The following is a 12,246-nucleotide window of genomic DNA, read 5'->3' as shown; positions in this document are numbered from 1 at the left end:
TATGTGTATAGTGTTTCAAATAAGCTTGCTCTTTCCTATACAAGAGAAGCTAGGGACTCAAAGGCCACAGAAGTAAAGTTGCTTTCTCAAAGCTTCCCTGGACAGCAGCTTGATTCCCGGTGACCCCTGCTGACCTCCCCTTCCCTCCCCTGGGCTTTCTTCTCCTTGTGCTGTGATCTGCCCTCACACAGCCATTTTCCTTCAGGTCAAATCCAGTGCTGTATAGTGAGGCTCATGTAGACTCAGTTGTATTGTTTTTCCAGGAGGAGAGAAGATTTCACTATGCAGCCTTCCCCAGTGCCATGTCCCACCGGAATCGGTCCTTCTCTTTCAATCCTCACCCAGGATATTTGACCCCTTCCATGAAGGTAAATTGGTTTCCTGGTTTTAAGCATCACACAATTCTGCTGGTTTTGTTTTCCTAAAGGTAACTGTAGCTTATTTGTCAGGGGGCTGGCATACATTCAGAGGGATATCCACTAAAAGTAAGACTCACAGGAAATAGTCCAAATTAGTAGCAAACAGTATTTGTATCTGGCTAGGTGGGTTATGTGTACTTATAATTTTTAAATTTTTTATGGGTTTTTGTATTCTCCAAACTTCCTATAAATAAACATGTCACTATTAATAATGGTTAAATCTGGGTGATAGGGAGGAGAGTAAAGAGCAGGCATCTCCCACTTCTTAATTTTTTATCCCTGTATGTTTTCACAAGTTGTTATAATGAAAATATTCACATCCAAGTCTCTCATCTGCAATCACGAAATCTTAAAAGTGCTAAAAAATATTTTTTAATAGTTCAAAGGACAATAAACCAGATGTGAGCTCATTTCTAATTTTTATATATGCCCCTCAGTGCAACAAGATCTAAGTTTCACTCCAGAAATACTAACACATTTGAGGACAATGGGCCCAGCCCCTGCTAGGGGTTTTAGATGGCGTTCTAAAGCCTAAAACATTTTTTTTTTAATTATAACACATCTATCCCCAGAAGTTTCTGATAAGAAATTGTAAACCTATGTGTTTCTTAAAACATAAAGTAGACTGGAGGAAAAAATGCTTTAAAAAATAACATGTAAGGGGTCCCTGGGTGGCTCAGTCAGTTGAGTATCTGCCTTCGGCTCGGGTCATGATCCCAGGGTCCTGGGATTGAGCCCGGTGTCTGGCTACCTGCTCAGCAGGGAGTCTGCTTCTCCCTCTGTCCTTCACCCTGCTTGTGCTCTCTCATGCACACACTCTCAAGTAAATGAAATCTTAAAAAACAACAACAAACAAACAAACATGTAAGTATACAAATAAAATTATTGCCCCCTCTCCCATATAGTTTTGGCTGGGTGGGCCTTTTTGCTTTTACAATAATGCCTCTTTGGGGTAGCACTAAAAAGCCTTCCTTCTAATACAAACAGAAAAAGAAGATGGAGGAAGTGCCCAGCCGAGTGGTCAGTGTGCCAAACCTCGCCTCCTATGCAAAGAACTTTCTGAGTGGTGATCTGAGCGCCAGGATCAATGCTCCTCCAATAACTAAATCACCCAGCTTGGACCCAAGCCCTGGCTCTGGTCAGCCTTACAAACCTCCCCAGTCTCTAGATGTGAAAACTGCCACAAGGTAAGGGCTGGGGCGGGAGGGGAAGCTGTGATTTCCAGTTTCCATTAATAGGAGGGGAATTTGGATTCCTTTCTGGCACCTCTTAAATATCCGGCATTTGGGCAGATATAAAGAATGGGAAAACAAGCCCTGTCTTGGACAAATTACAATCAAGCCAAAGGGTTGTGTAAGAGGAAGGAAGTATGTCATTCTTTAAGAAGAGGTACTATCTTGGTACCAAATTCCAGAAAGCCTTTTTCCATGGATTGGATAAGGGACACTCAGCTGGCTGTGTCACTGTGGCTAACACAGAAGAGGGACTCTCCTCATCTGGCCCTGGGGTCTGGATTCAAATTCTGATCCTTCTTGTTCTTAGCTAGGTTGCCTTGGGCAGATTACTTGACCTCTCTGGATCTCCATTTCCTTACCTCTAAAATGAAGATAGTATAGCATCTCCCTCATCAAACTGATGTGGGAACTAAAGGAATGAATCTGTGGGACATGCTTAGCACAAGACCTGGTAGAGAAAGTATATTTCCACTGTTATTATTAAGGTTATTTCTCAAGATTTACTGTATCATCTTGAAGTTGTAAGACCTCTTAATCTATGGGTTTGGGAGCTCATTCATGATGTTTTCAGATACCATCTTACTTTCCCAGAAACCCTTGCAACATGTTTCTTTTGGGAATATGAGTTTTCCCTCTATTAGTTCTCCCTCCTATCCAGTGTTCCATTCAGAGGCAAAATTTACATTCTGGGCTTTGAATTTTCCATTTCAGAAAGGGCTCCTTCTAAAAAGTTCCTTTTCCAAAGGCCCACAACCCCGTGGCTACTTGGACAAATGGGGAGGCACAGCCCTTTATGAATATCGAGCTGGACGGAGCCTCTGGCAAGCACCAAATGAGCCCAGCACTTTTGTTTCACAGCTGGGGTAACTAAGGCCTGGACCCCTGAGCACAGCCCTCTCAAACTGCTAGAGCCAGCTCCTGACTCTGGTTTCATCTCAGTAGCACACACCTGTTTGTAAAGCTTCACAAATGTAGACAGAGACCATTCAGGCAGGTATACATCATACTTTCTGGCTTACTGTCTCTTTTCAATTTATTAGGCTAATTCCACTGTCTTATTGAGATGCTAGAACATATTAGATAGCTTTTAGAGAAGCCAGACATTGTAAGGCTGTGATGATTAACTATTTCATTCCCTTTTTTATGAGGTCTATAGTTTATTTGTGCCTGAAATAAATAGGGCTGCACGATATGCCTCACTAGTCTAAAGTAAAACTGGAGACTGTGTTTTCAAAATGGGAACTGGATGTTCTCTCCCCAGCCCCACCTTTCACAACTTGCTTCCAGCTATGGACGTTGGCCAGTTACACTTGTACTGTCTTCCCAAGAGTAACGAAGCAGCTTTCTTTCCCTGAAAGATAGCAGGGTATTAAGGTGTTTGCTGAATAGTTTTCAAAACCATCTAGGAAACTTTTTCTTTGCTGGTGTGTTTCTAGGACACAAGATGATGAAACAGCCCAACCCAAAGAGGTCCGGCACAGACAGAGCTCTGCCCACCAGGAATGGTTTACCAAGTATTTTTCTTTCTGAACTGGTTCTTGGGATCCATCAGAAAGAGGACATTTGAAAAACATTTCTTTTAAAGCATCTGATTGAAGGAATGAACTAACCAACCAACCAACCAAATGACTTGCTTGTGATACGGTTTATATATATTAGCCAAAACAAATTTTGGCCTTAACATTTCATACTATTTCATTGTGACACCAGTGCTTAAAAAAAATTCTTGCCATTAAGGTAAGCTCCCCGCCCCAACATGTGTTATCAAAAGGCACCCTAGGAAAATATTAATGTTGCTGATAACATTCACATTGTATTTCTAGTACCCAGAAGGTTTCATTCCACTTTATGGAGTATCAGGCTTTGTGATTTCCATGGTCTACTCTAAAAGTGGTTTCATTTTTCCTTAGAATGCTCGTCATCTCCACTTAAAAAGTATTTCTATGTAAATGACACAATTCCAAAATGCACATTCAACCTCAGTAGGAAGAAGAATAAAAGTTCAACATACTCATGAAAGCCAATTAAAAAAACAAAATGAGGCAAAACTAGGAGTGGACTATATAGCCAACCTTGGCATACCTGGATTGAATGCTTTGACTTCATAGCTCCAGGACATGAAGACTACATGTAGACTACAGAGGGAATAACAACTACCTCAAAAGGGGCTTTACAAGAATTAAGCAAAATATTATGGGGAATGATACCAATCATGAATTGGAATTAACCACTGCCAGAATTTTTCCGTAAATAACTGAGCCTTGCCCCGTCACACATCTCAGTTTCAATGACTATAGTTCCAATTTGGTCACTTGTCAAGGTTTCTAGAGTATTCTATGAAGTCAAAGATCTACTGAACTTGTGGTCTTTGGGCTTGGGCCCTTTGCCTCATGGTGCATTGCTTCTCCATTGCATGGATGCTCAGTACATTAAAGGGACTCAGGACTGGCCATTCACGGTGCTGACCTGTCAGTCCACACTGAATAGTCTGACCTTCTGACAGAGAAGTGCGATTTGACAAGACTCAATCCATTTGGGCAAAATATGTTCTCAGTCCTTTGGTGCTGGCCACAGGTGGCCATAAACAGTTGTTTATTCTATGCACTGTCAAACCTTTGCTCTTTGAATAAAACTTCAAACAACTGGGCAATAAAAATGGCTGTGACTTGTATTGTTTTCCCAAAGAAAGGTGAAATTAGATGAAGATGGAGCATGGAAATAGGATGTTCACATTAACCTCAATTAGATCATCTTCAAATAAAAAGTAACTGCTTCCATACGTCATTCTGAGAGAAATCCAATTACAACTCACAATTTAATAAAGGTGAAATCACTATCTAATCAAAACATGTGGCCCTATAATTTCTTAAATGACAATACTTGTTCCCAGACATGTAATATACCATGTTATTTTCAGTGTCACTTTTTCTTTAATGATTTTACTTATTTGAGAGAGAGGGAGAAAGTATGAGAGACCACAGGTTGGGGGGCAGCACAGAGGGAGAGGGAGAAGCAGCATCTCCACTGAGCAAGGAGCCCAACTCAGGGTTCAATCCCAGGACCGAGTTCATGACCTGAGCTGAAGGCAGATGCTTAACCAAATGAGACACCCAGGGCCCCCAATATCACATTTTTTTTAGTTATCTTGTTTCCTGCTTAAGGTGAGCATTGTAGGATCATGCTTCCATTTTGTGTTTTAAAAACTGTATGGATAGCTCTGTTTATTGAAATATTTTTCCAACACTGCAACTCCTGATGACTAGCAAAGCAGGCTGCACCTTGTACAACTGTCTCCTTTAATTAATTCAGCAGGATTCAAGCTGCAGGGACAGAGTTTTATTGAGACTCTACATCCGTCTGATTTCTTTCTTGGTGCAGCTGAGTGAAAGATGGTTAAATTTCTAGATTCTATCCTGCAATGATTACATCTTTGTTAGCCAAATCTGTGCATGCTTCTACCATTTATTTCTTTAGGACAAATTCCTTGAGTGGAGTGAAGTAAAGCATCAAAGGATACATGCTTAAGCTTTCTGTGACATATCAAGATTATCATCCAGGAAGTTTCAAGTTTACACCTTCACCAGCAGTGACTAGAATCCTACCTCTCCATACCCTAGAAAACACTGACAAAGAAACTCAATCTGAGAGAGAAAACGTTCTTCCAGTTTTTGTGTACATAATCTGACTCCATCAGTCTCTCAAGAGTGGGTGGTCCAGACCTAGCAGTGATGGCTTGGGGAGAACAGTGGAGATGAAGAGAAATGAAATGATTCAGGATTGAGTCAGCGGGGAGAATCACCAAGATTTGGTGATAAATCTTGGTAGGCCCTATTATGAAAGGAGGAAGGGCTAACACTGCTAGAGTGAAACTGTAAAGGAAGATTGCTGTAAAGGGTTTCTTAATTAGGGTGGAAAAGAATGAACTCACCCAAGCAATGGCTGCTATCGTGTACCTGAGCCCTTATCACCTGCTCTAGCATCGATATAACAGCCAACACAGTGGTTGCACTTGAGGTTACTTGGTCTTTATACTCATTCTCCAGGATCCATCTGGATTCTGCAAGGATGAGGTTGGCCAGATTAACAACCCTGAGGTTGTAGAACAAAAGTAAAAACAACTCTTAAAAGCTTTGTTTAATCTACACTGAGGGGTTGGCCCCAGCTGGATACCCCACACACGTGCACAGACAAGAATGTGTAATAAGTATCATGCATAAAAGATAAATAATAAATGGTCAGTGTATATTCTGAGAGGAACAATGCCTACTTCTCATGAGGGGCTCAGAAACGGATATAAATCTCTAACCCCCAGGGAGAATCAAACAAGGTCAGCAAAGAGAGAAAAGTCCCATGTCCCTGGGTGGGGTGCTGCAGCGAGGGCATGCAGAGGCTTCAGGGACCAGGTGGCATCCAGGCCAAACAACCATGAATGAATGGATATCAACCTTATGGAGAGAGGAGGTTTCAAGGCTGAAGGAATCAAAACAAGTCAGGATACAGGGTGTAGAAGTACTGCCTGTTTAAAAACAACAGAGCATTTGTTTTCAGTTAGGAGGTGTCACCTAATAAGTGACTGTAAACACAGAGAAAGGAAAATCTCACCTAGGGAGCACCACACTCAATGCCCTTCTGTACTTCTCAAAGGCAGCTCAATAGCGAATCTCATTGGCCTCTGTAACCAACAAGAGGGTAAAATGTGTTCCCAAATGCTGAGGCTCCCATGATTTTTGAGGATGGGGAGTTTGCTGAGGGTCATCCTGCAGCCCACTCCCCACCCAGAGGCCTCAGTCCCTTGGTATCAGTCACTCATTAGCAAGAACCATCCTTAGTGGAAAATTCAGCTACAAAAAACCAGAAACAAGAAAGACACAAGCAAACTCAAAATGAAAAGAGATGATCATAGCAAGCTTTAATGTTTCATACTGCATATATGCCTCAAGCATCACACTGAAAACAAAGTCTGCCCCCTTACAGTGATTCATCACTGGAGAACATAACACAACTTAGCTTATTACTGCTCCTATTACACAACTCCACTCCAAAAAGTGGAAAAACACCACACAAAATATAAAGGTTAGTCCAAATAAAAGTCAACATCAACATAAGCATCGTACCATATTATTACTATACTAACTTAGGATATTATAATCCTTTCAACCTATTTACAAAATATCCTCATTCTGAGAGCTCAGATGCATTACAAATATCACTGTATTAGATTCTTCTTCTTAAGGTAATTTAAAGTCTTGAAACATGTAAATTTACCTATTTTTCTGCACAACTACTGAGGGATAATTGTCATGAAAAGCCTACAAACAAAATCCTCACCTGATTCTTAGATCAGATCATACAAGCTAATCTAAAACTGGAAACACAAAGAGACTAAGTCATACAAAAACAAAAAGTACAAACAGAAAAAAGAACATGAAAAGGAAATCTGTAAGTGGCATCACACTAACAGTCTAAACTTTGCTACAGATGGGAAAATTTACTTGATTTACCAAAACTATATAGGCATTTTATAAAGTACTCAAAAAATAACGCTTATAAAAATAAGGGGAAAATTTTAGGTGAGATCATCAACAAAAATCATCTTATTCTTTGGCAAAGAGTTCTTCCAAAATGTCATGTCCACAAGAAGTGATGTCTATCAAGACTGTGTTTAGGCTGACTCACACACCAGATCACCTTCAGATCAGCTCTGACTCAGGTTTGCTTCATTGGTGCAGGGATATTAGCTGATGCCTGCTCGAGGTAGGCCAAGGAGCCCTGAGGGATCTCGGCTGGCTTTTTGTGCTGCACGTTGATGTCTTCCAGCACCTGCTGCCAATGCCTCAGTTTGGTCAAGTGCTTCTGGACCAGAGCATCTTTCCGCTGTAACTCATTCCTTAGTTCGGAGACATCCTACAAATGAAGACAACAAAGTAAGAGTAAGCTCATGAAAAGTGAAACAGTTCCTGATCTGGTAAGAGCTCTAAGAAGTAATTCAAAACAAGAGAATCAATTAAAATATTGTACACCTATTATCCTGCTTGGCTCCACTATCTATAAACAACCTGCAGCAGCTCCTCCAATGGAAGATGCCTGCCTAACACTGGGAGTTTTTACTTTTCGTTTTAATTTAGTAAGTAATACAGATGTTCCAATATTCTAAAGTACCAAAGGGTAGTCTCTTTCCCATCCCAGTCGTCAGGCACCCAATACCTCCATTCAAAGGCTACTGCTGCGATCTAAAACACTGAGAACCTGAAACATATGCAAACAACTGTTTAAAAAGAATCCAAAACCACTGTTCTATCAGTTCAGGATAAAGTGTTAAAATCTCATATTCAAGAGTTTTTTAAATGAATACCAGCATTATAATTCTTTATTAAGGCCTGACCTCAAACACACCTATGTTCCTAGTCAAGTGTTCAAATCAGGAAATGATCTGACACGATAAACTAAAAATATCATTTTACCCTTCATGTTCTCAATAGCTGGTATCAGTGAATAAAAAGAATGTTTTTAATTAACTGGAGAACTTACTTCGAAAGTCCCCAAAACAAGCATTTCAATTTATTGTTTCTCATTAGGGGGCATCACAGGTCTCTTGGGCAAGATGATTCTTCTCCCTTCCACAATACATTTGGCAGGCTTTGGCCCAATACACTAAATACCAATAAAGCCTCCCAGTCATCATGGTAACCTCAACACATTTCCAAATGCCCCCGTTCAAACAACTGAGATAAGTGAAATCCTGAGTCTCAAGGAAGCTGGACAGAAACATTTAATTTTTGATTCCTTGAAGAAACTTGGGCCCTTCCTGCGTCTAGGGCAGCTGGGGATACACACACCCCAGTTTCTGTCCAAAATGAGCTTGTCATCTACATTAATGGCTTCTCCACCTTTTTCAAGCAGAACCTTTCCTGAAGGAAAAGTCTTTCATGAAAGCCAGCAAATTAAACTGCTCTGTTTTGAGTCCATCTTTCCTCCACGACCCCCTGGCTCCACTACCTGCCCAGCTTGTCATCAACACTGACAACTAGCAATATTTGTATTCAATCTACAAAGCCCTATGATAACTCATGGGAAAAGGATATATATCTCATTTAAAGCACAGATGGAATCCTGACATGTGTTTTTCCTAAAAGTTAAGGAGAAATGTGAGTTCATACCTCTTTGATAACTTGCTCTGGTTTCTGGACAGATAACTGCAATCTTTTCTGTAGGAAAAAACATTCCGTCTGTCTTGCAATATCCAGAAATTTCTGGATACACTGATCAACACCTTATGAGAAAAAGGCCAAAATATTAAGAAAAACCCTAGACACGTGTTATCTCCCTCATAAATGAATAGTCAAAATATCAAAATGGCACCCTCCCACAGATGTAATCTGGAATTTTAATTCTGGTCACAGCAGTGATATTGACTCCCAACCCCCATGTATTAACCAACATTAAATAGCACATAATTTGTGCTTTTATGAGTTGAATGATACCTCAGTACAACACAAAAGTTCTTCTGAAGAGAGATAATCCAGAGATCCAGCAATTAGCATCATGACTTCCAGTTAAAATGTAACATGTAAAATATGGTACAAAAAAAGTCAGAAACACTGGTTGCCTCTGAGGCGAACTTGGGTGAAGTCAGGGAAGCACAAGAGACTTTTCTGTGTAACACCCTCAAAAAATAATCAAAACTTAAGTTTTTGAAAAAAGCAGTATGCATTGTTGGTTGTCACTGACCTATACCAAAATGGAAAGAAAGCTCATTTTAAGTGGTTCATTATGAGTGACATGTCAATTAATAAACTGAACAAAGAACCAGCAGTATACAGAAATGACTGCATAAATCTTATCCCTGGAAAAGTTCTCTTAGGATACAAACAGAACTGAAACACATCGAGTATATATTCAGTAATTAGGAAGCTTGCTGAAGGTAAGAACATGGTCTACAGAGTAAATTCTTACCAGTTCTAATTTCTTCCTGATCCGTGCCATTGACATAGTCCTGACTCACAAGAGAAGCAAAGCAAGCCTGTGTGACCCAAAAAAAATGTAAGAAAAAATATGTCATTCACATGTCAAAAATCTTACTTCAGAGTAAGAAATAACTTCTCTTGAAGTCATTCAATGAGCTGATAGAGTCCGGGTTTGCACATCAGCTGACAAGATATACTACTGCTGATGAAGAAACTTGGTACACTGAGTCCACCAGACCCTCAGAGGGAGACCTGCAAATGAGGCTGCTGGTATTTGCTAACACCACCACCTGGTCCCAACTCCTGCCACTCACCCCCTTCCTCACAGTCCCATTCCACACCAGGACTGACACACAACAGGTTCCTTCACTGTTTGACAAACATTCATCAAGCACTTGCTATGTGGTACCACTGCATTAGCACTGATGGAGGAAAGAGAGAGAGATGGCCTCTGACTTTATGGGCCTGGTTTAGTGGTAAATCCTACAAAAGGCACCAGGGGCAGATCCACTGAGGAAGTGATACACAATTTGGAGGAGGGGACCTGGAAACCCAGAGAGAACATAAACAGCACATGGAGAAAAAGTCTTCTGTGGTCAGAGTAAGAGGAAACTGCAATGGAGCTAAGAGTTGAATATGCTAAGCTAGGAATATCACAGTAAACCTGGCTTTATCTCAGGATTGACAGGTAGCCACTAAAGGGTTTTAAGCATTAGGGCACTGGTGTCTGCTCTGGCCATGACTTCTACAAGGCCAGTCTTTCAGCAAGCACTCATGACTGACAGCCACCTCACCTCAATGCTAAATGCTGCTCTAAAGTTTACCAAACCCTCTCCTTTATGGCTTGGCACCACTGCAAAGGCATCTCATCCTCTTCCCAGATAGATTTCAATATCTTTTAATCAGTTACTTCCAAGTTTTTTAATGTACAGTCCCAGGTAAAAGCATTTTTCCCATGCAGCCCCAATAACACATTCATTAACAACCTATATTCACGCGCTACTCTGCTATTATACACAGTATAAAACTCACATGACTAGGACTTAAAATGTGGAAAAGTAGCTGCAATTAAAAGTTATTTTATTTCCACACAATAATGGCTCATCTTCCACTCTAGAGACCACTGAAAGCCATCTTATTTTTAAGCACCTGTTTTTACCTCTCCTTTGTCTACCACTCCCCATTTCCCTTGCTAGAGGGGTTAACTTCTTGGGTAGGACTCAGAATCTGGGTCATCCCTGTCTCCCTCACTCTCTCCAGCTTTTCTCTCCCCTCTAGTACCAAATTTCACACAGCAACCTTCACATAAGTCCATCTCATCTCCAAGAGTCCATTAGTTTGGAGCCATCTGAGGGTGGAGCCCAACGGAAAGAACACAGAACGTAGCAGTGTGACGTAACCTGTCCTAGATGAACCAGTATTAAGCACGCAGGAGTGCGGGGAAGAGCGCTCAGGGCTCAAAAAAGGATGGAACAGGTACAACTGACTGGGAACCTAGACGGGTCTGAGGCTGGGGATAGGCAAACTTCAAGCTCACGTGCTTCCAGAAACAGAAAGTTTACATCTGTGCCAGCAGACCTGAGCAGAATGCCGGTCACCAATCAACGTGGAAACTAAAGCAAGTGACTTCCGTTCTCTGAGCCTGTTCCCCTATTCATAAGCCTGATGTGGGCATCGCTGAAAGAGACAACTGCCCAGGTGCAGCTTATGTTTCAGGAAAGAAGGTAGGCTGGGAACACAAACGCCCCAGTCTCATCTTACTTCAAAAGAAGACTCCAACTCATCCACCAAGGTGCTGTTAGAAGTTCTCGGAGGGCCTGGCGCGGCCTGAAGAAGCGAAGCTTGGCCCCTGGAGTCCCCGGGGTGTCCAGGTGGCTGCCCAGAGAACATGCCTCCCAGTGGAGCCGCCATTTCTGGAATGGCGCGCAAGAGGCACCGTGCGGCTGCGCAGGCTGGCGCGCGCGGCTCACGTGACAGCCCTAGTCATGTGACATCTAGGGCCTCCGCAGGCGTCCTTGGGGCTCCAGGGAAACCACAGGTTTGATAACCCTTGCTTTCTTCTTCTCTGCCGGTAGGCGGCCAGGCTTTTCTTTTATTTTTCCTAATTTAAGAATTAAAGGCTCTAACAGGATTTGACACAGTTGTGGGGAGTGGAGAATCAGTAGCTACGGTGGAACTAGCCCTTTCCCCGGAGTCGGGATACTCCTGTGCCCAAGTCCCGCCTTTGCACTTGAGATTTGGAGTGACTTTGGCCAAGGTTTTCTCTCTCTGGGCTCAGGTTAGCGTTTGGTAGGAGGGAGGCACCCATTCAGTCCACAGTAATTGAGCCCTTACAGTGCACCAGTGACTGATCTACTCACTGTGGATATAATGGGAACAAACTGGCAAAGTTACCCCTAAGTTCTCTGTGCGGAGAGGCGGCTAACAGAAACACTACGTCTCTGTTCGCCTTAGATATTTACGATTGCGTTAAAGCCACATATGCGGTCTTTCAGTAACTTCCTTTTAGCATTCATTTATTTTTTCAGAAGCTAAGGTTTCTTTTCCCATTATATTTAATTTTATAGTTATCCAGCACATTGAGCCTTCCGTGTCCTAGGCTCTATTTAATCTGGGGTTATAATAGTC

General features: G+C 41.8%; 2 protein-coding genes across 3 annotated transcripts in view; one reads left to right on the top strand and one right to left on the bottom strand.

The window, feature by feature from the left end:
• Positions 1–4,456, top strand: part of FAM184B (family with sequence similarity 184 member B) — a 194,762-nt gene extending 190,306 nt beyond the window's left edge. For both annotated transcript variants that reach the window (XM_047718983.1, XM_047718984.1), the window contains exons 16-18: positions 264–368; positions 1,407–1,606; positions 3,091–4,456. In XM_047718983.1, the coding sequence (XP_047574939.1) occupies positions 264–368; positions 1,407–1,606; positions 3,091–3,184 (399 nt within the window). In that variant the 3' untranslated portion in view covers positions 3,185–4,456. The remainder of the gene's footprint in view (positions 1–263; positions 369–1,406; positions 1,607–3,090) is intronic.
• Positions 4,457–6,538: 2,082 nt separating this feature from the next.
• On the bottom strand, positions 6,539–11,569 carry MED28 (mediator complex subunit 28). The gene is made up of 4 exons (XM_047718990.1): positions 11,380–11,569; positions 9,608–9,674; positions 8,812–8,924; positions 6,539–7,558 (listed from the first exon to the last, which is right to left on the bottom strand). Exons 1-4 carry the CDS (start codon positions 11,527–11,529, stop codon positions 7,361–7,363), a joined length of 528 nt encoding a protein of 175 aa, XP_047574946.1. The 5' UTR covers positions 11,530–11,569; the 3' UTR covers positions 6,539–7,360.
• Positions 11,570–12,246: the final 677 nt, after the last annotated feature.

The sequence above is a fragment of the Lutra lutra genome, chromosome 2 (assembly GCF_902655055.1).
Source record: "Lutra lutra chromosome 2, mLutLut1.2, whole genome shotgun sequence".
Lineage (NCBI taxonomy): Eukaryota > Metazoa > Chordata > Mammalia > Carnivora > Mustelidae > Lutra > Lutra lutra.
The sequence above is the reverse complement of the archived record's forward strand: the minus strand, read 5'-3'. Positions and strand labels throughout refer to the sequence as shown.